The following is a 25,034-nucleotide window of genomic DNA, read 5'->3' as shown; positions in this document are numbered from 1 at the left end:
AAATAAACTAGATCAAGTAAATATCGTTTATGGGTATATAACAATATTTAGTATAATCTTTTAAAATTCGCGACGAATAAAATAAATAAATAAAAAATAAACTAGATCAAGTAAATATTGTTGATAGGAATATAACAATATTTTCGGTCGAATAATCGCTCGGCAAAAATTCTCTTTGACCCAACAGCAATACGTAATACACGGAACCAAGAAAAAGAGCCAAAATTAAATAAAGTTCATATATACGTAACACGATAACACGTGAAACGGAACGCTTTTTCTCCGTTGAACGTTCGCCGGTAACAAACGGACGTGGAATTCGTAAAATATTGAATGAAAGCCGAGAACCCGAGCTGAAAATTCGACGGAAAAAAGCTGGCGGACTGTTACCTTCGGGAAGAAAGGCTTTTTGGTTCGATGGCGGTAGCAATGGAACTCGCGAAACGAACGTCCGAGCGAATTTGCGGGTCAGGAAATGCATTTCGGTGGAAATCGTAGGCCTATCTGGCACGATAAGCGAAATCTCCGGAAATCACGTTTGGCAATCACGCGCGCACCGGATATTGAATAAAGCGGCCCGGCCGGGGCCGGCTTCGTACTCGCGCTGCTCTTGCTACTCTTTCTATTCTTGTTACTCTTGTTTGCTCTTGTTACTCTTGTCACTACTGCTGTCACTACTCGTGCTAACAACGGTCCACAGTGCGGCGAAACAAAGGCTTTTGGAACGAAAAATATAAAACAGAAATATTGTTGTGCGACGATGTTGGATCTTGTTGAATTATTTTCTATTTTATTCTATTTTTTGTATTCATGTTGAATTATTATATATATATTTATGTGTTATACAGTAATATACTGTGTACAGTGATTAGGAGGATGTTGATAATTTATTAGGCGATGCACAATTATTTTCAACTAAAAGTTACCTTTGTGTGTCTACTCTCAGCCAGAAGAGCTATTTTATTTGTTACTTCTATATTATTTTATTTATTTACTTTCCTTAGTTTTACATAAAATTAAATCGTATTATCGTGTTATATATATATCTAAACTTTAAGGAATTAATAAATTTAATTCTTGCTACTTAAAATTGCAGATATTGTGCTTTACTGTTCGTTTAAGGGAAATTAACAAATATATATATATATAATTGATACGCTGAATTTTAAGCATGCAATATATTATAGTATTATTATACTATTATATAATGTTATAGTATTATTATACTATTATATAATATTATAGTATTATTAGTATTATAATACTTAACAATGGAGAAACTACGTAAAGTTCAATAAATATATATTACAACGTGATTAATATATAATCTATTAATTTACTTACAATACACTGTATAATAGAATTATCCATGTATAATACTCTCTCAAGAGTCCGATATCAATTAATGTATAATATTTTAACATGATTAATATACAATCTATTAATTTACTTATAATACATTGCATAATATACATGTATAATACCCTCTCAAGATCCGCTATCATTATACTGAAACATATCAATTTTACATTTCCATCCCTCGCGGCTGCACCGCGCGGCAGCCCGTGCTTCACCCTCGATCCATCCCGGGCTCCGACGAACGAGATCGCATCGTGAATCGCGCGGCGCAGCGCCGACTTCTCCGTTTTTTAATTGCTCCTCGAGAACGGGGCCACGCAGAGCCGACGAGCGCGCCTTATCGTTCGGCGAGGAACTCGATGCCGTAGGCGAGAGCACTCGAGAGAAAATGCTCTTCCGCGATGCTCCGCCGCGGCATCGGCCCCGCGTGCGACGGCGACACAGTATAATTAGCTTTGTGCCAAAACTATTAGTTATTTTAAATGCGGGAAGGTTTCCCTCTCGAATAACGGTCCGTGTTCTATCTGTCCACAGCTTCCCGTCGAAGATGGAGAGGCCGTCGCAGCACGGCTCGAACCCGAGCCAGGTGCACAGCGGCGGTATGCACGGCGTTTACTCGTCCGGCAGCCAAACCTCCCTGACGGCGTCCTACATCACCGGCCAGTCTTACATACAGAGCCAGAATTACGGGCACGGGCCGTACTCGTCCTCCTCGAACGTCCGCGTCTACTCGCACGCGGGCTATAACCAGCCCCAGAGCTACGGGACCATGGTCCAGGGGTACGGTGGCCAGCCGCAGCAGGGTTACCAACAGAACCACCTGAAGAAGGGGCCCGCGAGGAACGGCGACGTGCTGAAGAGGTGCCGTCTGCAGACTGCGTAAGTTCCTAACGATGTCAATGTTCTTCGTTGAAACTAACAAATAAGATATGGTCGTTCAATTGGAAAAATTTATCGTCAATTAGATATCAAAGTTGTCCAAAAATTATTCGAATTTAGGAGAAAGGTTCCTCGGGTGATTTGCAACAACTTTTTCCTTTACAACAATTCTCTCCGAAGCGTCGCTAACGAGTTATTAACGAAAAACGGTGACCAATGAGAGACGGCTCGACCGCCTCACGCTAGCAGAGCTCGTCCCTCATTGGTCTGTGTTTTACTTTAATAACTCGGTAATGGTGTCTCGGAGAACATTTTTGTAAAGGAAAAAGTTGCTTGAAATGACCTCAGGAACTTATTTCCCGATTTCGAGTGACTTTTGGAAAACCTGAATATTTTACAACATCTCAAACACTAATAAATTGATATAAATTTTAAGCAAAAGAACGTAGAATGAAATTCAATGGCAACAAGCATGAAATACATAAAGCTTTATTATACCAGCTGAATTTTAAGCATTCAATATACTATTATATAATATTATATTATTATATTATTATCAGTATTATAATATGTAACAATGGAGAAACCACGTTACGTTCAATATTTAAAATTAAGCTTTAATTGTACCAAATAATAAACTCTTTTCATTGCATCCTAGTCCTCGTTTCACCATTGTCACCCGCTCCCGAATCCCACTTTATGCTAAAAGCCTCCATTTATTTCAGGTACGAGCTGTCGCAGGACTTGCTGGACAAGCAGATCGAGATGCTGGAGCGGAAATACGGCGGCGTGAAGGCGCGCAACGCGGCGCTGACGATCCAGCGGGCGTTCCGCAGGTACACGTTGCTGAAGAAGTTCGCGGCGATCACGGCGATGGCCAAGGCGGAGAAGAGGCTCAGCCGGAAGCTGCAGGAGTCGTCGGACCGCGGCTCGACGATGAACGAGCACGAGCACGAGAGGATGGTCTACCACAGCCAGATCTACATCCAGCAGCCGCAGACGGCGAACCGGCCGATGCCGATCAGGAGCATGTCCCTCAGGGAGAGGAGGCACGTGGAGAACTCGCAGTCGCCAATTCCGAGGAGCCAGAGCGGCAGGTGCGAGGTACAGATCCCCGGTCATCAGCACGTGAACCATAATATTCATCAGACCGGCAGGCACACGCCCTCCCTCGCTCCGAGCCCCTGCAACAGACACCAACAGTTGCCGCCGAGCCCGTGCTGGGAGTCCAGCTCGCAGGAAAGCGGCTCCAGTATCCACTACTATAATCCCCAGGTGATTAAGGCCTCCGAAGGCGGCTCGCCGCTTTTCAACGAACCGCCGGTGTTTACAGTACAGTAATGCCTCGCCGTAGTAAGCACAGTAATATAGAGGTAGATTCAGGAACTTCTCTGATTGGTCGACGATTCATTGCTGAGGCAGAATCCTTTGTGGATTGCATGTAAATTAAAATGGTGAGGTTGAAGATATTTGTAATAAAAAAGTCCAGGTGCTTAATATGGTGAGGCGTTACTGTAATGTCTCCATGAATATCGCAATCTTGCTCTACTGTAAATGTCGCGGAACTACGCCACTGTAATTTATCAATTTTTCATTCTTTGTACTCGAATTCCTGTATGGCGACTCGTACTATAACATAACTTTTTTAATTTTACGTATTACGTCTTTTTCGACACCGCGACATTCAGGAGACACTGTTGTAAATTGAAATTATCTGGTGGCTCTATCAAAATCCTAACTTTAATGCTAATTAAATTACAGGAAGCCCTCTGCGGTCTCAGACAAGAGACACCCCCGCGGGATCTGATGCGCACCCCGTGCACATCGCCGTCAACGCCCCACAACCTTCAAACCTTGCAGACCCTACAGATCCCGGGTCCCCAAAATTGGAGCTCCTCGTCGCACCTGGGCTCGACCGGCAGGTCCAGAGGCTCGGCGAAGAAGGTGCCGCCGGAAGTGCCGAAGAGGACGTCTTCCATCACCTCGAGGTCCATGGAGCCCCGTCACAACGGGCTGAGTAAAAGCGTCGAGAACGGCAGCTTGAGCTCGGTGCAGAGTTCCGGCAGCGACTCCACCAACTGCGAAAGCTCCGAGGGCGATGCCCAGAGAGGCTCGCCGGTATGGAAGCACAAAGGAATAGTAAGTCCCCCCATAGACTTCCGCGATTCCATACGGCGAACGAGAAACGACCGATGTTTTCCTTGTCTATTTCAGTCGAGTTCCCCGGAACACCAAGACTGCGCCAGCCACGCGACCGACTCGTCCGCCATGATGAACAGCGTGAAGGACCTCGGCCATTCGCACGCGAGCTCCGGCTACCAGCTCCCCATGATGGACCACTCGGAGAACATGCCGCAGACCAGCTACAAGGTTTCCGAGACGGTCAGGAAGCGTCAGTACAGAGTCGGCCTAAATCTGTTTAATAAGAAGCCGGAGAGAGGCATCAGCTATCTGATCAGAAGAGGCTTCCTGGAGAATAGTCCGCAAGGCGTTGCCAGATTCTTGATCAGCAGGAAAGGCTTGTCTAAACAAATGATAGGGGAATACTTAGGCAACCTGCAAAATACCTTCAACATGGCTGTGCTAGAGTAAGTATAACAATGCTGCATTCTTTACCTAAACGGTGGACTTTGACTAAGTACTCAACCATTGTGTCGCTTGCAGGTGCTTCTCGCAGGAACTCGACCTCTCCGGCATGCAGGTGGACGTGGCCCTGAGGAAGTTCCAGGCGTACTTCAGAATGCCCGGCGAGGCCCAGAAGATAGAACGATTAATGGAAGTATTCAGTCAGCGCTACTGTCAATGCAACCACGACGTGGTCACCAGATTACGATCGCCGGACACCGTGTTCGTCCTGGCGTTCGCCATAATTATGCTGAACACCGATCTGCACACGCCTAACTTGAAGCCGGAACGTAGAATGAGATTGGAGGACTTCGTTAAGAACCTCAGGGGCATCGACGACTGCGGTGACATCGACAAGGACATCTTGGTTGGAATTTACGAGCGGGTCAAGGAGAACGAGTTCAAGCCCGGCTCGGACCACGTGTCCCAGGTGATGAAGGTCCAGGCGACGATCGTCGGCAAGAAGCCCAACATGGCTCTGCCACATAGGCGACTGGTCTGCTACTGCAGACTCTACGAGATACCCGACATTCACAAGAAAGAGAGACCTGGCGTGCACCAAAGAGAGGTGTTCCTCTTCAACGACCTCCTCGTCGTCACGAAAATCCTCAGCAAGAAGAAGAACAGCGTCACTTACACGTTCAGACAGAGCTTCCCTCTTTGCGGAATGGTGGTCACGTTGTTTGAAGTTCCTCGTGAGTCGAAACAATTTCCTTTTTCGTTTCAACCCCTTATAGTACTTCACAGTAACAATGGTTAAATGATTTTCGACTCTAATAATTTCTTGTAATAGAACAAAAATTGATATTTATAGTGTTTCTATCTTTACTTAAGCTTTTAAACATTAGTGATAAAAGAACAGAATTCTATATCGACTTTAAAAGGACGAAATAACATTTAGATTATTATTAGAAATCATCATTGTGTCTTGTCAGTGTACAGCAAGGGGCTAAGTTCTATAAACGAGTATTAACACATCCGTTGTTCCTTCGCAGATTATCCGTATGGAATTAGACTCTCCCAGCGCGTCGATGGAAAAGTATTGGTCACGTTCAACGCGAGGAACGAGCACGACAGATGCAAGTTCGTCGAGGACCTCAGAGAATCGATCAGCGAGATGGACGAAATGGAGACGTTACGGATTGAGACGGAACTGGAGCGACAGAAGAGCAGCAGAAGCACCAGGGGCGGCGCCGAGAACAGAGACTCCGGTGTGGCGGACGTCGAGATATGTCCTTGCCCGGGGCCCTGCTCGGATAGATCCGAGACCATCGATATGGACTCGCAGTTGAAACGCTCCGCGCTTAGCAATTCCCTTCTTGACATACACGAACAATGTGTGTAAACTTCTTTATCACTACGCCCGCGATACTTTTCGCGAGTCGGTTCTATTTGCTAGCTCGGCGAGAGCCCCGCGCGTTCGGCAGAAAGAGTCATTTAAAAATTTGTCGAGAGTATTCCATCTTCGAGAAATCACCTCCCGTAGATCCAACGTCTACGCTTGTTTGAACTTTTCCCGTAGAGTACACCTAGTAAAAAGAAAGATACGGTATAGTAGTAGTAGTATTTGGATAAATTACTTTCTCCCGGAAGCAGCGGCTCCTCGCTTTTCAATTGACGTTCGAAGCGGTTAGTAACAGTAATCGTTGACCCATGTCTCGTTTAATCGTTGGTTGACCAATTTTTCTTTCAATCTCTGTTGACAGTCGCTGGTGAAAAACCGCAACGCCGTGGAAGCGTGGGCTCGCTGGATAGCGGTATGTCGATTTCTTTTCAATCTACATCTGCCAGCTCGATGAGCCAGGGCATTAAGCATCCTGGACAGGTCCACCCTATACATCCAGGATCCACTATACCTGGCGGTGCTAAGGGACTGGCTCAGCAGCCATCTTTTTTAGGGGGTCTGTTCGCCAAACGGGAGCGAAAGCTATCGCAATCGGAAGAATCCGGGCCCTACAGTCGCACCACGGAAGTATAATGTATCCTTCCGGTGGTGACTAGACGGACGGATCTCTCTCGGTGTACGCTCGATTTCCTTCTAGTACGTTCGACGGTCCTCTCCCAGATTTTCCATACGCGATACGTAATCACGTACTGAACGCGCTTCGAGACTGTACTAGTCAGAAGGAAGGAAGACGGATCGATGAAAGAAATCAAGAAGCGAAGGAACGAAGAGAGGAAGGAAGTAAACGATCTAGCGTTTTGTAGATTTCAAGCAGCACGTTTTATACCGCGTGGACGCGACTTGCGCGCACTTCGAGAATCCTTTTCGTCCAACCTAGAGTTTCAAGCAAAATTCATTCGACCGTGCAAGCTGCTCTCCACGTGCTATAAGATCCTGTTGTCTGTGCCCGCGAAATTGAATTCGACCGCATGTTAATCGAGTCTCGCGGCCGGTTCTGAGGCTCGGCATTCGACGAAGAAGAACGTTGTACATACAAATATATCATTAAATCGCGCATTGTATCGTAGAAATTTCTTTATATGTCTTCATCGTAATTCTAGACCGTATTCGAACTCTCGTTACAGCGATGCATAAATATAATACATAACATAGAAAAGAACTCGCAGCTGGAAGCACAATTTCTTTTAAAGGGTAAAGTTACCGGTAGTACACCTTACGTGTTTAATATATTATTACACCTGACGTGCGCAGACCGGAGACGGACCAACGGCCGATTTAAATAAATATGCTATCGAACGACGAACGAACAGGGCGAGAACGACCGGCAGCCGGTTTCGTCGAATCGACGCTGTTTATTTAAAGATACATCGTGCCTGTCTCTGACACGAGCGCCGAGCAATTCTCGGTAATCGTGATCGAAAGATGATTCAGGATCGTCCCGCAGCGGCGAGAAGAAAGAAGACGAGTTACCCAGCGAGAGAGAGACTAATACGGTAGCGATCGAAGAGACGACCCTGTTAACTGGAGAAATCGGGGCGAATACCGAACACACGCCCAGTATTTCACTGGATCGGAGCATAGCGTTTCTCCTCTGTAATATCGCGCTTCTATCGTCACCATCCCGCAGCGCGCGGCAACGTGGGCAGCCGTACGAAAAAAATATTGTAATATGCTTCTGCATGCGTTGAATTCACGATCGGCCAACGGGTTCAGAACAATTAAACGCAGCTGATCGTTCGATGTAAATTTATATTGGATTGGGCAGGATCCAATCGTGGTCACTTTATACGACGGTGGAGCGAGGGAAAGAGAATACGTGTGTGAAAGCGAGAGAGAGAGAGCGCGAGAGATTCGACGAGCTACAGTGGGACGGCTTCCCACTGGCGTGTGTATAGTTATTTATTCATCCAAAAAGATCGAGATCGATCGGTTCTTTCTTACGATATTTATAATTTTCCGGTACACATAGATAATTTCATTCAACGTGCCGAGCTCGATGGCGATTATTCCCGAAGGGCAAGACGAAGCAACTGTCGCATATGTTCTAGACATAGTTATATACCTAACAAACGATTGTACATAATAGACGTATACATATTATATATATACATAATATACATATTATATGTAAGGAATGATTGTAATGATTCTAACGATGACGACAATTGTAACAAAATTACTGTAGCCTAAGGAACCAATAAGCAATCCCTCTCAGTGTTAGGTGCATGTCGATGTCTAACGAGTTTTTAATATCAAACATACACACATAGATACTAACATACACTCACACGAATGCACACTCGTACAGCGGTGTTAAAGTTTTTGGATGTAGCAGCGTGGATACGCGTTAGCATTTACAGCGGAAGGAGTATTAAGAGAAAAAAGAGAGACGGCGGTTTTCCTCATTGTTATTAATCATTCGCAAGCCTCCGCAAGTAGTTCTGCTCGCGCGTTTAAACTTCAGCGACGTTCTCTGCGAAACGAAACGCATTTGTTATCTCTGTAACGTCGCTTCGTGGACGGCGCAGTGATCGACAGTCCACTGGGCGGGACGTTACGGAGGGAATAACGTGAACGAAGACAATTAAGTCGATCGGTTTCTCATCGCGTAGTAAGTAAACAACTATGGAGATAGGTTTAGCAACAGTGTGTCAGGATCGATGCGCGCCCCAGCGTGGGCTCTCGAAAGGAACAGGAATAACTTGTATGCCTTAATTACTGCCACAACTCATCCGACAAAGAGGAACCGATCGCGACACGCTTTCGATCAGCGGAGAGAGAGAAAGAGAGAGACCATGCTGCGGAATCGCAGAATTACACGGAGAACGAAAAAAATTGTATATATTATACATACATGCATATACATTATATTAAACCAGCGCTCGCAATAATGGATAACGATGATTCAAAGGAGTATTTGATTTCAATTTGAAAGCGACTAACCAGCGAGAGATTGATACAACACCGCGAACCAGAATATTCGTTCCGAGGTATTTGGGAGTCTCTTTCCGAGGGAAATTAACATTTTATGAACTCTTCGATAACATCGTTCTGCTTGTTCGACCCGCGGCCGCTAGATAAAGTAGCAGCAGCAGTGTTTCTCAACAGTTTTCATATTCCGATTAAATAGCGCGCCGATTCGCCTTTGGCAAATTAATGATACAGCATTAATGGAAAATTTGTTAACGAATTACCGTAGCGTTTCGACGTTTTAGCCGCGGCCGGATGGGTCAACGAAGCGAATAAGGAAAATTGAGTAGCTGGCAAAGTGTTCATTAGAAATGTACATACACATAGTCTCCCATTGATCCGCGACGGTCCGTAGTCTTCAGCGTTAAATGATTCTAGTCTTTCTCATCAGGAGAAACCGGAAACAATTGAACGGAAGGTGAAAAACCCGTCGGCTTACCGTCGACGTAGCTTGTAAGAACGTGAACACAATAAGGGTGTGAAGACCGACCGACAGACCGATGAACTCAAGAATTTTTGTCGAAACGACGAAGCTGTGGGATCGCGTCAATTTGCGCAAATCGCTCGTTCGAAGTACCAGGAAGCAAATCACTGGAGGGATTTTCCCACTTTAATCGTCTCGAGAGGACAGTGCCCTCTTCGACCTTGTTTTGTCACGGAAGCGGCGTAAGCTGAAAGAAAATAATTTCGTTTGATTTAGCGTCTCGTCGGATCCCAAATAAACTATCTAAAGTGGGAAGATCTTCCATCACCTTGACGAAAATTCTGTGATAATCATCAATACGAACGAAAAAGAAAAGACTGATTAGAAAGACCGCCTTTAAGTTGCCGTGTTTTACAGAGTAAAGAGAAAAAAAAATGGTGATATTGTTTCTCGTGGGCATGTGAAAGTTTGCCGTTTTGTTTTCGTACGTCAGACCATTTCTCCGGGTTTCGCGATTGGACCGGACCAATCGCGGTTCAGCAGTTCTACCGTAGCATTTAAACCGATTCAAATATTCTCGTAGGTTCGACTTCCCTTCGAACGCAGAATTCGTAACTAACGTTATTTAACAACGGATCATCTACTCTCTCTATGTACTCAAAAGTATTTTCTATAGAGCCCTATAGCAACGCTGACGACGAGCGAAAATCTGTTCGTGTCGGGCGGAACGTTTTGATTTTTACGAAACGCGACGTTTCTCAGCAAACGGCTGGTAGCCTCACGGAAACAAGAGAAGCAATCATACAACATCGAAGCAATACAACGCTGTGGAACGTAATAACGTCGTGCACCGAATTATCGCGAGTCCACGGTGATTACTGATTAGGCATCGATTCGATTTGACGCGATCATTTTGACAAATAAAAAACGCGAGAGGAAGAAAACGCGTCGACACGATAAACACACGTGGTGGTGTCGTTAAAACTTAGCGGACCCTATGATTTGATGAGAAAGCGAAATAAAATACTGCGTTACTACTAAGAGATAACAGTTGCTCCCCGTACGAAAAGTATCGCTTCCTTTGTTAATCTAACGAACGCTGTATGCACATTGTGTTAATAAAGAATTATGAGTCTGAAACCTGATAGTCGACCATCTTGGATACAGTTGGTGAACAAGCGAATTCGAGAAGACAAGCCCTATTTATTATTTTTGTTAAATCATCATTTATTTAACGTACACCTGTGTGTTCCATACAGATTAAACGGATTTATTAGTCGTGCAACGCGGAGAAGTAGAAAAGAGTATGATTCCCGCGGATCCTAAGGCGCATTAGGTCTCAACATTCATCCGAGGTCAAGCTAGTTCAAACGATTTCTGCATATTTAGAAAATTTGTTAATGCTTTCTTCGTTTATCGCGATCGTCTCTTCGTTGATCACGTTCTTCTTTGCGCTTGGTGGTCGTAGTGGTAGAACTGCTGGCGCGTTTCGCCTGTTTCAAGAATTGATCCAGACCGAACGGATCCTCCTCGTCCTTCTCAAATTGCACAGGTCCAGATCGGGTAGCGGATCTATCAGTTCCACTAAATTCTTTGTCCGGTACGAATCTAAAGTAAAAATAATTTCTCATAATAAAATACTTCTTCGATGAATCGGTAAATAATCATATTTCCCTGAAACAAATTTTGTATCACGAACCTATTTGTTTTAACGAGTTTCTCCAAGTCATCTCCGTAAGTATCCTTATCAATATTTTTACTAGGACGATAAATGTGCGAGCCGATGGAATTGGAATCTTTCCACGGTTTGTCGTATACGTTGTATTCGTCATCGTGTCCGTAACCGCTGTCCATTCCTTTGCTCGTATTGAAGAGTCTTTGATCAAATTGTGCCTCTCCGCTGCTAGGAATGCTCTTCGCCGGCAGGCCAAGTGCAATCTGTTCGCTAATGTCACGTTCGCGTTCACGTTGCAATCTGGAACGCTTGTCAGGTGCGGCACGTGCTAAATTCCTCTCGCGAGCGCGATCCTTGTGTCGTTCTTGCCTCAACTGATCCCTTTCCCTGGACTCTTCCGATTTATCTGTATGACAATTATATACAATACTATTAGATTTCTTCGTTGGTAACTATCATCTCCGACCATGCTAACAAATACATAATTCTCGTCATGATGTCGCACGACTCTTGAGTCACAAGTGAAATACAAGTGATTTCTAAACGCACCTATCGCAGCAGAGGATTTGAGGCCAGCACGCTCTTCCCTGGCCTTCTGCGCAAGCTGCCTCAAATGGTCCTCCTTCTTCTCTTTCTCCTTCTGGGCCAATTTCTTCTCCAGCTGTGCTCGCATCTCTACCGCCTCACGAGCCTTTCTGTCAGCGATATAAAGAGCTTCCGCAAGTTTGGCAAAGTTCTCGTTAATGTGAACTTGTTGCAATCCGCGACCGTCCGCGGCTAAACGTTTGTCCAAAGGAATCGTGTAACCCTGAGGAAATAAGGTTCGGATGAAACGCTTGTCGCCGAATCTTGGAATCGATTAACTTACCTTGGCGTTCTTCCAATTGCTAATGCAGGGAGGTATTTTCCACTCTTTTTGTTCCTTTACTGTAACTTTTCTCGTCGGTGAATGCATAACTGGTGCTGGAGGTGATGGCGGACCTCTCGGTATTTTCTTATTGATCCTTTAAGAATTGAACGATACTGAATTATGCAGAGTAGTAATAAGTGCAATTGATTTGATAATCACATTGCGGCTGTAGAAAATTCAAAGTGGACTCAAGAAACTCACTTGAATTTTGGTGGCTCCAAAGGATCTATCTGAGCTTCCACCATTCTAATTACTCTTTGTTTAGCTCCAGAGTTAAATGATTGTCCTTGTTGCGACGGGGTGTATCGAATATATTGAGCCGGAGCCTGCTTCTCCGCACATCTCACTGGCATAGCGGCGGCTATCTTTGATCTGGTTATCTTCTCCAAAGCTTTCTTCGTTTTCTCTGTAAGCTCATCTATTTCATCCATTTGAGGACGCTGTAAACTAGGATCCTCTTCGCTTGTTATTTCTGAAGGAAGCAGGTCGCTCAATTTGCTATAAACAATCTATAAAACACCAGAATAACTATACAAACAAACTCTTGTAAATGATAAATACATTGACAGTTCTTCATTCGTTACCTTATCTTTGGAATGTCCTTGTCTGGCAATGACATCGTACTTCACTTTCCCATACGCGTCCAGCTGAACTGCTAGGGCATTGCTAGTGGTCTCCTTTCCCTTCATCCCCATGCCCAAGGGATATTGGGCCACATGGATCTCTGGGAATGCACCTCCATCTCCAAAATCCTATTTACATGGCATAAATCTTTAATGCATTGTATATAAAAGAAAATTTCATAGGTTTACAGAATGAACGCTTTTCAATAATATTTTGACGAGAAGATTCAATCGATACATACTTCTGAATTCCTTGGAACCCATCCCTTACGTTGTCCGTAAGGAGGAGCAGTAACAACTGCTTTGACCAATGCAGATACTGGCCTCTGCCGTAATTTCTGCTCGCGCGCTTCATCCTCTCTGTCCCACACCACCTGTGATGGGGCAGGCAATAAACTGCAACAGCGATTAGTGTTCGCAAATGATTATTTACGGAAATCACTTTAAATCTTGTCCTCTTGCTTTTCGCTGTGGTATTCTGACGAGGAAATAAGTCAACAATCGCAATGACAAATTGACAGAATCAGATCGTTTTTGAACAATCAACGAGAGCACGGAATCAACGATCGAAATGCATTGAATCAAATAAGCCGAGATATTACATTAATTGTTACACTGCGATGAACAGTACGGATATTTAACAACAAACAGTTATGAGAATGAACTATAAGTACTTCTTGTATTTACCAACCTTGCCAGCGACATTTTGTTCAACACAGTAACGCCATAAACTATAATCGCTACACTACACGTTTACGCGTCGCCAGAACAACAAGCGTAATCAGAGCTGCACGCATGTATGCATCTCGAACCAGTGTCGTAAATTTTATAGAAATTCTATCTCAGCGCCGCCGATGGTGTAGTGATAAACCTTTAATAACACTCCATTATGAATGCTCTATCTCATGATCCGTATTTAGGGGATTCCACGCTTAGGCAATGCAATGACAAAGTAATGCATTCGATGTGCAGTTTGTTACAAATAAAATAGCATTCCTAAGTAGCGTTCTGTTATCAAATGTGAATATGTAAATGGCAACGATAGCGTTGGTTGCGACGGAAATTATTGTCACAATTTGACAACAGATGGCAACATTTGCTCCTATCAATATGGCCGACGTATCGTCCCCTATCTCCGCACTCGCTTATACAGTGAGCGTACTATCACGGAAAGAAATTTCCTATGTTGAACGAAATGTCCCTAGAAAGAAACACACGACCTCCTGCACAATCGTGTTATCCTGGTAAAGATGTTCGTTTTCGAGGTTTCGAAAATACTTCTCGTACGAAATCGACTCTGCGCCAACAAGATGTGATCTCGACGAAGGTCATATATAGAGAGGGTACCTGCTAGTAGCAACGACTATGTAAAATTGCTACCTTTGGCCCACGATCGCGTTCATTCATGGTTAAAATGGCGCGTAGTCAGTCATTGAACACGATTTATACGGTGATCTTGATCTTCTTATTTTGATTGAATTTACGGCATAAGATGATTACATTACGCAGTTCATTTCATATTGTATCTTAATTGATACAATATTTTTTACAAAATGCTTGCGTGTAATAAAGTACTATTAAATCAAGCATAAAAGATAATTGTATGAATGATCGAATTTCACGATAATAAATCGCAATGGTAAAGAATTTCTTTTATAAATATACATACGCTATGTAAATCATTAGAGGTAAGGAATTTTAAAACAATGATTTTCCTGTAATTATAAAATATTATGTATAATATGTAGCATTATTTATTTACAGATCAGAACATTTTCATTAGTTAGACGATTCCATGGACTTAAGGATATTTATGCATACGTAATAACGACACGGACGAGGTACAGAGTAGACCACCCATGCAATGTATTTTTGTGGTTCCAATTCTTAAGTTTCAGGGCCCCATTACCATTTTCATGTCGCTCTCATCGTTACCGATATTTCAGAAATTTAAGCTTGCCAGTAAGGATCGAGTATTCTGTATATCTCGTTTGTATTACGGCACATTTTTTGATTTGTAAGTTCCATTTTCGTAGAGTTTGTTATGGTATCGCAGCATTTTCTATAGAGTCGGTAATTCAGACTACTGGACGGAAAAAAAACATTGCATATAATATTCGTATAGATATAAAAACTCTGTCATAGGATGTCCAAACATTATGTTCATTATATTCTAGCTGACTCTATGAAAATCGATAATAGCGTTGCGTATGGAACATATGTAATTACAGACCAGCATTATTAATGCAACAGGTTTCGTCGCATGTACCATTTAATTTAATATTTCATTTTCATAGCTGCCCGAGAATTGCCGCGAAGAGAACGATGTCTAATTATTGTATTCGTAGCCGATGCGAGGAGAAGAATAGATCAACCAGCGTGGAACTAGTAATTCTAATTAAGAAACCATACCTATTAAATCTTGAAGGCGAACTGATTGCTTTGATCCGAAGAAAATCAAGAAGAAAGTAACGCGGATATCATCGGTGGCGTTTCATTTGCTCTACTAAGGAAGATATACCATGGCGTACTCGTTTGGATGGACTTGCGGAGGAATAATATCGTTTCACATCATTTTCAAGATAATTGGACTAGCACCTGTATCCTTACATTACAGGAGCTCGAAAACCAAACGTACAATATCCTTCAAACGAAGCGAATTCGCGATATTTTACAACGTGTTTCTCTGTATCTTTCTTATAGCATCGAGCTTCTTCACACTGCCGAAGCTGTACAATCACCGGTACCATTATAATAAGAATATATTGAACACCATTGAGATAGTCCAAGCTACGTACGGGATCGTGATGACTACTACAGTTTTATTGTGCTACGTCTACAAATGGGACACCCTAAAGAAGATTTGTAATTATCTGATGCAGATCGAAGGACAGTTTCCCTTCACACGGGAACAGGTCGCTCGCAACTATCGGAACCTATCGCTGATCTACATCTTTCAGACGTTCATATGCATCAGTGTCGTGGTCACCGAGGAACTGGCCTTTTCCAACGGTCCTCTCGGATGGGCCATTGACGCCTTACCCACGACGTTTGCGGCCAATTTTTTGTTTCAATACTTCTCAATGGTCAGCATACTGAAGATGAACTTCGTCATTGTCAACGAGGCTTTTCAGGGCTTCGACAGAAACTCCACTACCAACTCGAAATCTGTGAATCGTTATCGCCGCGTCTTCGTCAACAGTTCCATGACGCACTCACTTCGACACCTGAGAAACATCTACGACGATCTGTGCGACACTACCGATGAGGTCTCTCAGTTTTATTCGTTCTCGGTCCTGCTCGTCACCTTCTATGTCTTTTATTCGCTGATGTTCAACATATACTACGTTATGCAGCCTCTATTCGACACCGACGTGGACATTAAATTCCTACCTGTCATCAACACCATAGCTTTACTCGCCTACCTCGTGTTCCCCCTTTTTATACTGAACATCAACGTCACCATGATTTTGAACGAGGTAGGAGATCAATCTTTGCATTCAAAAATTTGCTATAAGCTTTAGATGGTAAAAGTAAGTCCGCTTAGCTTTGTATTAAATATATTTGGATTTTGTAGACTAGTTTTTGTAGATTGTTCCTCGGATTTAGGATGTTGATCTGAGCTTTCCTTTGCAGTTCGACCGGACCGGGATCATCGTGAATTCGTTGCTGAAAAACACGATCGATCAAAAGATAAAGGCAGAGGTAAAGTGGTACTATACCCCGTCGATAACCTGATAAACAGTCATGCTTCTTTCAGCTCAAGCAATTCTCGCTGCTGCTGGTTCATCGAAAAATTAAATTCACCGCTAGCGATTACTTTAGCCTGGACAACACGTTGATAGAATCGGTGAGCAAACGCGATCAATCGATCTCTGTGCTTCCGCTTTTTTGTTCTCAATCGCGGTAGAACGTGCACTATTCCTCAATTGTTGATGGATGGATCCTTTCAGATGTCTCGCTTGCTAGCAACATATCTGGTAATCCTTGGCCAGTTTCAAATGGCAATCAAATCGTAGTAAGCTTACCAATGCAACTGCAAGATGACACGATTGTTATACGAATTGCATTTTTCTTAGAAAATTTGAAGAAAGTCTTTATTTAAAATGTGAGAAAAATAAAATATTTTGATAAAAAAATAATCTTTTATCGAAATAAAAAGTCTAATTTTCCATATAAAGGTACGATGACTGAGAATGGTCCTAAAAGTTTTGAGAAAAAGTTCTCAGGAAACACCGTTTTTCGGAACGGTTCGGAACGCAACATAAATGTCGCATGGGCTACACCGCAGCGTTTCGTTCTCCCTGCTGCATCAGCTCACAGTACCCCAGCACGTACCGTAATAAATATTCGTGACGCATCAGGGGATGCGAACAGTGACATATCAAGTACGTCCAAATGTTCACAAAAATAATGTTTTCGCATACCTTAATAGAATTTTGACGATTATATGAAAAACTGTTTTCAAAATTGATTTTCTATATCTATCGTCATACTGATATATGATGATGTATATGTATACAGATTATGAAATTTCTTGCATATCTCAATGTTTATATTAGATCATAAATTTTGTTCCGTAGTGGGTATGACGTACGGACCACTTTCACGTAGTAGTTACGACGTATTACATATTTCAAAGGTGGAAAATTGCCACCATCCAGTTGTAAATTTGCACTAGTGATCCGTGCCGCTTGAAAGGTTAAACAGTGGCACAATGGTCACTTGTTTGTATCCTGCATTTAGTGAAACACCCTATACATATATGTAATCTTCAATCAAGTAAAGAATCTACCGAGCATCTTGAAGAAATAGCTAATGTATTAAACTTCAATTAGAAATAAGTATACATTTTCCTACAGTTTGTGTTAATCCACATTGAATTAGTCTTAAAAAATATATTGTATTTATTGTGTAAAAATATATATTACATAACATGTATATTACTTATACTTTACAGTCTACATCATGCTTACAACCTTCTTTTGCTAATTTATCAGCCATTTCGTTACCGTAAATTCCTTGGTGACCATTAACATGTTCCTGCCAATTATGTTCATAAATAGATTAGAATACAAGGATAAATGTATGAATAAATTAATCATAACATTGCTCATACCCAAACTATTTCTAATAAGTTCAGTGCCTCTTCCATTTCTAACAATTCTACTTTATTTACAACTGGACGACCAGCTGCAGTTTTCCATCCATTTTTCTTCCATTTTGGCATCCATATAGTTATGCATTGGATCAAGAATTTCGAATCTGTAATAATCTTTAATTTTTCTACGCCTACTTCTTTTGCTTTCCTTGCAGCAATGGTCACAGCTTGAATTTCTGCATTATTGTTAGTTGTTCTACCAAAAACTGGTTGTGATACATTTCTGTAATTGTAGTAAAATAAAGTACATTTGAAAATAGAATTGTTTTTAAAGAAATCTGATGCAACATACAGGGGATGATCGTCACCAAACCAGACACCTAAGCCTGCTTGCGCATTGTCACAACCGTTTGAAGAACATGCTCCATCAGTATATACTATAACATAACCACTGTTGTCAGTAATGAATTCTAAAGATGGTGCCTGGAATCAATTTTAGGATAAATACAAATGCAGAAGTCGAACAATTATTTCCTTCACAGTAAACATTTACTTGCTTATTGGATGTAGATGTCGGAATCTCGCTTGTATCTGTTATCTCGCATTTCTTTTCAGGTAATTCTTCTTGTACAAGTCTATCTATTGCTGGTAATGGCCTACAAAAGTTGAATATTAAAATTACATATCGATTTGTTACATCGACTGTACCTTTCCTCTGCTGACAATGCTACATTATCAAGGTCTTGTTTAATTTTTCTCTTTTTCTTGGAGGTTTTCACTTTTTCCTTCGCAGAACTAGACTTTTCCCGAACAAAATTTTCAGATGCTTCTCTGGATGGAAACTTCTTCAATATAGCACCAGAATATTGATGGACTTGAGCTTTGCATTTGTCCCTTATTAAAGCAACGTTATGCAGAATTAGTATACAACAGGTTTAGAATAATATTATATATAGACAAAATAAAGATAAATTACCAAGTACCATAAATACCGGCTTGTTGACCCCTGGCAACAAATGCTGCTGGCATTTCCAGTGATCTCAGCAAACGGCACACTTGCATTGCAATCATCGTTTGTAATTGCTGTTAATATTTGGATATAGAATTAATGATAAATGCGTGTATTAACTATAAATTCGGATTCAAATAATATGTTTCATATTTATTAATACATCAATGTTGCTACATACTTAATACATGAACGATAATGACGTAAACGAGGTTTCAAAATCGACTGGAAATCGTACAGAATTTTCTGAACTTTTCGTGAACCAAAGGCACTATACAGGCTGAAGAATTGTACAGCATTGTATTTCATCACCCTTTCTATCACAGCTTTGCAGGGGTCTGAAGCCTACCTATTCTTTTATGCCGCAATCAGCATTACCGATAGTTCACGAATTTAGGCATGTAGCAAGAAGCAATTATTCTGTATATTTCATTTCTACTACGAGTGCAGAATATTTAAGGGCGCGAATATTTAAATGATGTAAATAATATTTATGAAACCTGTACTACAGAAATACAATATAAAGTAATAATTCTTACGAACAATTAAGCAATGATATCTAATTATTTATCACTTCTAATAATTATACTGTACTTCTTTTTCTCAAACAGATATCGAAACGCTGGCAGATGTAGTGGCAAAATGCCGAACTATGTCACTACTTATCCGCAACTCAGAACTTGTCGAAAAATATTAATAATGGCACAATTAGGGCATAAAGAAGTACCAAAGAATACGGGACTGTTCGGGAGAAATTGCTGCATCGATAGCGTTTAATAAAAATATATGACAAAGTTACGAAATATAAATAATTAACATAACAGTTAATGAAACTTCAAATGCGCCAACGTCTATATGTTCTTCTGAGCCATTGGTTAACGAGTAGTTTAGTTTTTTGTTTTTTGTTCGCCTTCGCGCTCATCAATGGCGCCAGTATTCGGTTTGTTGTATTAAATATTAATTTCCTGAAGCATTCTGGCCGGATCTTTTTTATATAGAATATGCGAGATCGTAATGAACGGTTTGAGAGGTCAATCAGGATCACTATAATTACTCGCGCATGATTCTTATCTAGTTAATTATTCATTATTTATTTATTGTGCGACTCCCTCCCTCCACATGTTTTACATGATACCTGCGAAGAGAAATAAAATGAATAGATCATCGTATTTAATGTGTTTTCTATTTTTTTATATACAAGATAACTTATTTATATTGATCAGGTAAAATATTTTTCAAACCGTTGACGATACTGAAAAATGTTTCAAAACTTGAACGATTTCAATGGACACACAATCTGATATTGATAAGATTTTTCTAGGTCGATGCGTAAAGGAGATACGAAGATCAATGTCATTTTTTAAAATGGAATCACAATTTTTGCACCAGTCGATGCAGATCATTTTCTATATCAAAATACTGAGCCATTTATTGCCAAATAAATTCATATATAAGTCGTTTATATTATGTTATATAATATAATCAAATCATTGCTTTAGGAGATTTGTTAAGTTTGGTATTAAAAAATAGCTAAGCCAAAAAATCTCGTGTTCTGATGGATGTGTATAAACAGAGATCAGTCTGTACAAATTAACGTTTAACATTAAACTTAAAATATCTTCTAAACTAATGATCTCTCGCAGTAAATAGCTTAATACTTTCAAATAGAAAATAAAGAGCTGCATATATTGATACAATAAGAAGTATGTGATTTCATTTTTTAAAAACAAAATTGACCCTTATATCTCCTTTACGCATCGATATAGAAGAATCTTATCAACAGCAGATTGTATAATCCCTGAAACCATTCAATTTTTATATGGAATGATTTTTCAGTATCGTTAATGGTTTGTGGGATATTTTATTGGATCGATTTAAATAGGTCATCCTGTATAGATAATCATAGTTTACATTGCAATCAATTTTCTATCGGAACAGATAGAAAAGCAGCAGATAGAACATACACGTACATGTATGCTTGTATGTATGGAAAAAATCGATTTCAACGCCCTCTTGACAGTTGGTGCTCGATATGGTTGCGTGCTCTGCAACAAGTTGCGGTTCCTTCGCAGAGGTGTGTCAAATAAATGAGAAAAGTAGAAAACGTCAGCATTTGCTTCGATAATATAGAACGTCTACGTTATTTGATATACGTCGCTGTGAATATTCCACTTTGGATAGTTCTCAATCTTTTACCATTTGTTGACAGATTTAATAGAATCGAATTTGTTGATAGATTTAACAAAATTCAATATTTTACAGCTTTTGCACGCTTAACTTACGTCACTTCTATGCGCTTTTTAGTCAAATAAAGTACGCAACTATAATCAAAAGCTAACATATTTTCTTATAGCTTTGATCGTGGACAACGATTCTGTTCAAAAGTGTTTCATATCGATGTATATAAAGTAAATTTAAATTATTTATTACATGCAGTCTGTTTATTTTATTGAGAGTTCAATCAGTTAATTTTATAAGAATTTTTATGGTACATAGACAAAGAGTTTTCTTCGTTTAAACAACAATTGGTTACTTCGGTATATATAGATATAGTGAAAGTTTATTTAGTGTAGTTTCCTATGAGTAATGCAAGGTCAATCTTTATACAGATACATGCTTGTAGATCGAAGAAAATCAAGATGGTTTATTTGTAGATAACTCGATACAGTTTATAGAACAATATTGTCCAGTGACAAGTGTAATATAGGACAAAATGGGTGCTAATAACTGTAAAGGACTTCTTCCGGGAAATTCAAGGGTCATGCCAAGAACATCTTCGAGAGAAGGTTCGAAATATATATTTTTTGATACTATATGCGCAAATTATTGCGTCCGATTAATATTTGCGAACAGTACGTAGAAAATCATCGATTGTTGCATTTTGGATTTATTGGTTGATTTGGATTTAAGATTGTACTATAAAAATATTATTATAATTAAAAATTAATTTTTACTATCTCAGAAGAAGCATAAAATATTATGTAGATAGAAAAAACCACATAGACACAAGGAAAATTCTATGCACTTTTTCATTACAGAATTTCATGGATTTTTTTATCAATCGATTTTTACAACATACATTAGTGTCGTAACGGTTGAACAATTTTCTATTGATTATTATATCTTGTAACCTATATTTAGTATAAAATAATTGTCCAAATCATAATCTCATTAACGAACGCGTACTTTAAGATATCAAATTAATGCATACCAAGTCGCACAGGTATATGTAAATTTGATGTAAAGGCCATCTGGATACTACTGTACATTATACATACGTAGATACCAGAGTGCTAAGTGCACGTGTGTACACGTATTTACTTGTATGTAACCTCTTTAACAGTTTCACATTGATTCCATCTACGGTAATAGATTTTCCTTAAAAAGAAACTCCATGCTTGATTCGCTAACGCGTACACGTCAGCTTCGAAGAACAAGGACTTGAAATGATACAAGGATTGATCGTAGCGATTTTTTGCGAAACAATATCAATATGTACTTCTATAGAACGAAACATTTGACGCGACTGGCGTGTAACGCCATTTCTTACGTCCAATCGAAGATACCTAAACCTAGAATGTCACAATTAAATACCGACAAGAAACATTACATTTGTAGTGAGTGTAATAAACCGAAAGAGCAAGCTCAGTCGCGTAATAATTTAAAATGTTGTTGTAGTTGTGAGTTATTATCCCCGATTCGTATACCGATTTTATTATCCTCGTTGTATTTAGTTTATACGTATAGGAAAACTATGGTCTATTTAGGAATACTTTTTAATTGATAACAAAATAAATAAATAAATGTCTTTTGAATCCTAACTGGTATAACATTTATTCATTTAGGCAAACCGGGGAAATATGACTACATTGAAGATGTGGTGTGTAAAGAATCAGATATTAAAGAAAATGAAATGAAATTACTACCGCTTGGAGATGCTGGTAGCAAGATCCTATTAGTTAAACAAAAGGGAGAGTTGCATGCTTTAGGTACAAAATGTACGCACTATGGAGCACTTCTCCATACAGGAGCATTAGGAGATGGAAGGATAAGGTGTCCATGGCACGGCGCTTGTTTCAATATCAAAACAGGAGACATAGAAGATTATCCAGGCCTGGATTCTCTGCCATGCTACAAAGTACTTCATCGCCAATAAATTAGTTATTAGGAAACTGCTATTGACAAAGTAATAACTCATTATTAAAATAGATTTTATTCTATGAAATAGGTAAATGTAGATGACAACGGTCTTGTACGTGTAAGGGCACCCCGTACAGAACTGGGATTGAATAGGCGTACAAAGAAAATGTGTGACCAAGACAGCAGTAACCAGAATACAGTTGTAATAGTTGGAGGAGGACCGGCTGGGGCAACCTGTGCGGAAACTTTGAGACAAGAAAACTTTACAGGCAATATAATTGTGATTTGTAAAGAGCACTCAGTCCCATACGACAGAGTCAAAGTATCTAAAAGTTTCGACTTTGACGTTGAGCAGTCGGTTTTAAGACCACCATCATTTTATAAGGATCATGGCATTGAAATGAAGCTGGGCGTGGAAGCTATAGGTAACTCAATTATAAGAACATTATTTAATCTTTCCCAACTAACTGCTTACTGTCTTCTACAGGTCTGAATACAAACGAAAAGGTAGTTGAGTTGAGTAACGACGAAAAATTAAATTATAATCATTTATTTATTTGTACTGGAAGCAAGCCCAGATTGCCTGATGTACCTGGCATAAATCTATCCAATATTTATGTATTACGAGAATATACGGATTCTCAAAGTATATTGTCAAAATTATCACCGGAGAAACACGTTGTAATACTTGGATTAGGATTTATTGGTATGGAAGCTGCTGCGTATTGCGTGAACAAATGCGAATCTGTGACTATTATAGGTAAAAGTAGAGTACCTTTGCAACCTGTTTTTGGTGCAACAATTGGTAACAGGATTAGACAAGAATTCGAGGAGAAAGGTACAGTTTGTTATCCTATTCTTTAATAGGATAATTTCTAAAATCTGGAATAATCAAAGTAATGTTTTATCCTAGGTGTTAAGTTTGTATTTGGAAATAATATTGCACAGTTTGTTGCGAAGGAGACAGACCCAAATTGTATAGGTACAGTAGTGCTCAACAATGGTACAGTACTTACAGCTGATATAGCTATTATTGGCATTGGGTCCACGTTTTACACAGATTGGGTAAAAGATTCTTCTATCGAAATGTTGGAGAATGGCAGCATAAAAGTTGACAAGGTATGTAGGATTTGCGGACAATTTGTACGGAGTACAAATTCTTAGGGCTCGATAAATTATGAAATGATTACTGATAATCGGTCTTTAGTACCTGAAAACAAATCTGGAAAACGTGTACGCTGGCGGCGACATCGCGTACGCACCGCTGTTTGGTTCCGACGAGCTATTTGCGGCAGTGGGCCACTATCCTCTGGCCCATTATCATGGGAAAATAGCGGCACACAATATATGCGGCCTTAACACGCCATTGAATACAATTCCATTTTTCTGGACATCTCTATTTGGCAGAAGTTACCGATACGCCGGTAAGATTATCGTCCAGTTAATTCAAATAAAATTAGTGTTTAAAATTCTACGAATTTTTATTAATATGATCTGCGATTTTAGGATACGGGCAACCAGACAAAATAAAAATTTATGGTTCTTTGGAGAAGTTTGAATTTTTCGCATACTATCTTAACAATGGCAAAGTTATTGCAATGAGTAGCGTGGGAGCAGACCCTATTGTATCAGACTTTGCAAATTTCTTACACGAAGGAAAATCATTAACAGAAATCATTATTAACCATAATCCGTTTGGTTGGATAAGAAATAAACCAAAAGATCTGGTCGAGCGCTTTGAAAATGAAATTACGACGGACCCGTGAATGGTTGTTCGTTAAAAAACGTCCAGGTTCTAGTACATCGAATTTAAAAATACATTTCCAGTATTTTATAGTTTCGACTCGTTATTTTAGTTTTATAGTATCAACGATGTACTATACCAACAATATTAAACACTTCTTGCAACCTTAA

The 25,034-nt window shown here is 40.3% G+C and overlaps 5 protein-coding genes across 21 annotated transcripts in view; 3 read left to right on the top strand and 2 right to left on the bottom strand.

Moving 5' to 3' along the window:
- Siz (Brefeldin-resistant Arf-GEF family protein schizo) overlaps positions 1–10,796 on the top strand; it is a 65,239-nt gene extending 54,443 nt beyond the window's left edge. For 2 of the 3 annotated variants that reach the window (XM_078180533.1, XM_078180534.1), the window contains exons 2-8: positions 1,894–2,238; positions 2,964–3,513; positions 4,000–4,377; positions 4,453–4,826; positions 4,903–5,558; positions 5,859–6,200; positions 6,570–10,796. In XM_078180533.1, the coding sequence (XP_078036659.1) occupies positions 1,894–2,238; positions 2,964–3,513; positions 4,000–4,377; positions 4,453–4,826; positions 4,903–5,558; positions 5,859–6,200; positions 6,570–6,841 (2,917 nt within the window). In that variant the 3' untranslated portion in view covers positions 6,842–10,796. The remainder of the gene's footprint in view (positions 1–1,893; positions 2,239–2,963; positions 3,514–3,999; positions 4,378–4,452; positions 4,827–4,902; positions 5,559–5,858; positions 6,201–6,569) is intronic. The other variant, XM_078180535.1, reaches the window with a different exon arrangement.
- A 79-nt stretch (positions 10,797–10,875) lies between these two features.
- Positions 10,876–13,731, bottom strand: Bx42 (Puff-specific protein Bx42). The gene is made up of 8 exons (XM_078181208.1): positions 13,562–13,731; positions 13,113–13,266; positions 12,832–12,999; positions 12,449–12,756; positions 12,206–12,341; positions 11,887–12,145; positions 11,362–11,743; positions 10,876–11,270 (listed from the first exon to the last, which is right to left on the bottom strand). Exons 1-8 carry the CDS (start codon positions 13,573–13,575, stop codon positions 11,060–11,062), a joined length of 1,632 nt encoding a protein of 543 aa, XP_078037334.1. The 5' UTR covers positions 13,576–13,731; the 3' UTR covers positions 10,876–11,059.
- Positions 13,732–14,211: 480 nt separating this feature from the next.
- On the top strand, positions 14,212–17,604 carry LOC144470179 (putative gustatory receptor 28a). 8 transcript variants are annotated; one of them, XM_078181070.1, is made up of 7 exons: positions 14,212–14,558; positions 14,635–14,711; positions 15,168–16,349; positions 16,507–16,575; positions 16,631–16,720; positions 16,824–16,978; positions 17,052–17,604. In XM_078181070.1, exons 3-6 carry the CDS (start codon positions 15,393–15,395, stop codon positions 16,887–16,889), a joined length of 1,182 nt encoding a protein of 393 aa, XP_078037196.1. In that variant the 5' UTR covers positions 14,212–14,558; positions 14,635–14,711; positions 15,168–15,392; the 3' UTR covers positions 16,890–16,978; positions 17,052–17,604. The 8 variants fall into 8 exon arrangements, with proteins under 8 accessions (XP_078037196.1, XP_078037194.1, XP_078037193.1 ...); XM_078181068.1 differs by having other exon boundaries at positions 14,635–14,832; XM_078181067.1 differs by having other exon boundaries at positions 14,635–15,091.
- A 149-nt stretch (positions 17,605–17,753) lies between these two features.
- LOC144470180 (ribonuclease H1-like) lies at positions 17,754–19,609 on the bottom strand. Of its 3 annotated transcripts, none has more exons than XM_078181076.1 (7): positions 19,524–19,609; positions 18,948–19,054; positions 18,680–18,865; positions 18,525–18,627; positions 18,324–18,454; positions 17,990–18,254; positions 17,754–17,913 (listed from the first exon to the last, which is right to left on the bottom strand). In XM_078181076.1, exons 2-7 carry the CDS (start codon positions 19,040–19,042, stop codon positions 17,818–17,820), a joined length of 876 nt encoding a protein of 291 aa, XP_078037202.1. In that variant the 5' UTR covers positions 19,043–19,054; positions 19,524–19,609; the 3' UTR covers positions 17,754–17,817. The 3 variants fall into 3 exon arrangements, with proteins under 3 accessions (XP_078037202.1, XP_078037201.1, XP_078037200.1); XM_078181075.1 differs by having other exon boundaries at positions 19,520–19,586; XM_078181074.1 differs by lacking the exon at positions 19,524–19,609 and adding an exon at positions 19,162–19,502.
- A 1,392-nt stretch (positions 19,610–21,001) lies between these two features.
- LOC144470527 (apoptosis-inducing factor 3) lies at positions 21,002–24,920 on the top strand. 6 transcript variants are annotated; one of them, XM_078181798.1, is made up of 8 exons: positions 21,002–21,054; positions 21,590–21,766; positions 22,826–23,118; positions 23,209–23,545; positions 23,608–23,958; positions 24,034–24,239; positions 24,328–24,544; positions 24,627–24,920. In XM_078181798.1, exons 2-8 carry the CDS (start codon positions 21,694–21,696, stop codon positions 24,884–24,886), a joined length of 1,737 nt encoding a protein of 578 aa, XP_078037924.1. In that variant the 5' UTR covers positions 21,002–21,054; positions 21,590–21,693; the 3' UTR covers positions 24,887–24,920. The 6 variants fall into 6 exon arrangements, with proteins under 6 accessions (XP_078037924.1, XP_078037926.1, XP_078037925.1 ...); XM_078181800.1 differs by having other exon boundaries at positions 21,024–21,054; positions 21,635–21,766; XM_078181799.1 differs by lacking the exon at positions 21,002–21,054 and adding an exon at positions 21,160–21,517.
- Positions 24,921–25,034: the final 114 nt, after the last annotated feature.

Source organism: Augochlora pura, chromosome 5 (genome assembly GCF_028453695.1).
Source record: "Augochlora pura isolate Apur16 chromosome 5, APUR_v2.2.1, whole genome shotgun sequence".
Classification (NCBI taxonomy): Eukaryota; Metazoa; Arthropoda; class Insecta; order Hymenoptera; family Halictidae; genus Augochlora; species Augochlora pura.
Note: the sequence above shows the minus strand (reverse complement) of the source record. Positions and strands in the feature narration are given on the sequence as shown.

What these genes read in the sequence shown, in the direction of transcription:
- Bx42 (XM_078181208.1), bottom strand. An exon ending in GGGTTCCAAGGAATTCAGAA is followed by an intron (nt 13,000 to 13,112) that starts GTATGTATCGAT and finishes CCATGTAAATAG; the next exon opens with GATTTTGGAGATGGAGGTGC. An exon ending in TTGGAGCCACCAAAATTCAA is followed by an intron (nt 12,342 to 12,448) that starts GTGAGTTTCTTG and finishes CAATTCTTAAAG; the next exon opens with GATCAATAAGAAAATACCGA.
- LOC144470179 (XM_078181073.1), top strand. Translation starts at nt 15,393, where the DNA reads ATGGCGTACTCGTTTGGATGGACTTGCGGAGGAATAATATCGTTTCAC. An exon ending in TCACCATGATTTTGAACGAG is followed by an intron (nt 16,350 to 16,506) that starts GTAGGAGATCAA and finishes TTTCCTTTGCAG; the next exon opens with TTCGACCGGACCGGGATCAT. An exon ending in ACAACACGTTGATAGAATCG is followed by an intron (nt 16,721 to 16,823) that starts GTGAGCAAACGC and finishes GGATCCTTTCAG; the next exon opens with ATGTCTCGCTTGCTAGCAAC.
- LOC144470180 (XM_078181076.1), bottom strand. Translation starts at nt 19,042, where the DNA reads ATGATTGCAATGCAAGTGTGCCGTTTGCTGAGATCACTGGAAATGCCA. An exon ending in GCATTGTCAGCAGAGGAAAG is followed by an intron (nt 18,628 to 18,679) that starts GTACAGTCGATG and finishes CAACTTTTGTAG; the next exon opens with GCCATTACCAGCAATAGATA. An exon ending in CATCTACATCCAATAAGCAA is followed by an intron (nt 18,455 to 18,524) that starts GTAAATGTTTAC and finishes AATTGATTCCAG; the next exon opens with GCACCATCTTTAGAATTCAT.
- LOC144470527 (XM_078181796.1), top strand. Translation starts at nt 22,474, where the DNA reads ATGTACTTCTATAGAACGAAACATTTGACGCGACTGGCGTGTAACGCC. An exon ending in ATTCTCTGCCATGCTACAAA is followed by an intron (nt 23,119 to 23,208) that starts GTACTTCATCGC and finishes TCTATGAAATAG; the next exon opens with GTAAATGTAGATGACAACGG. An exon ending in ACAAGAATTCGAGGAGAAAG is followed by an intron (nt 23,959 to 24,033) that starts GTACAGTTTGTT and finishes GTTTTATCCTAG; the next exon opens with GTGTTAAGTTTGTATTTGGA.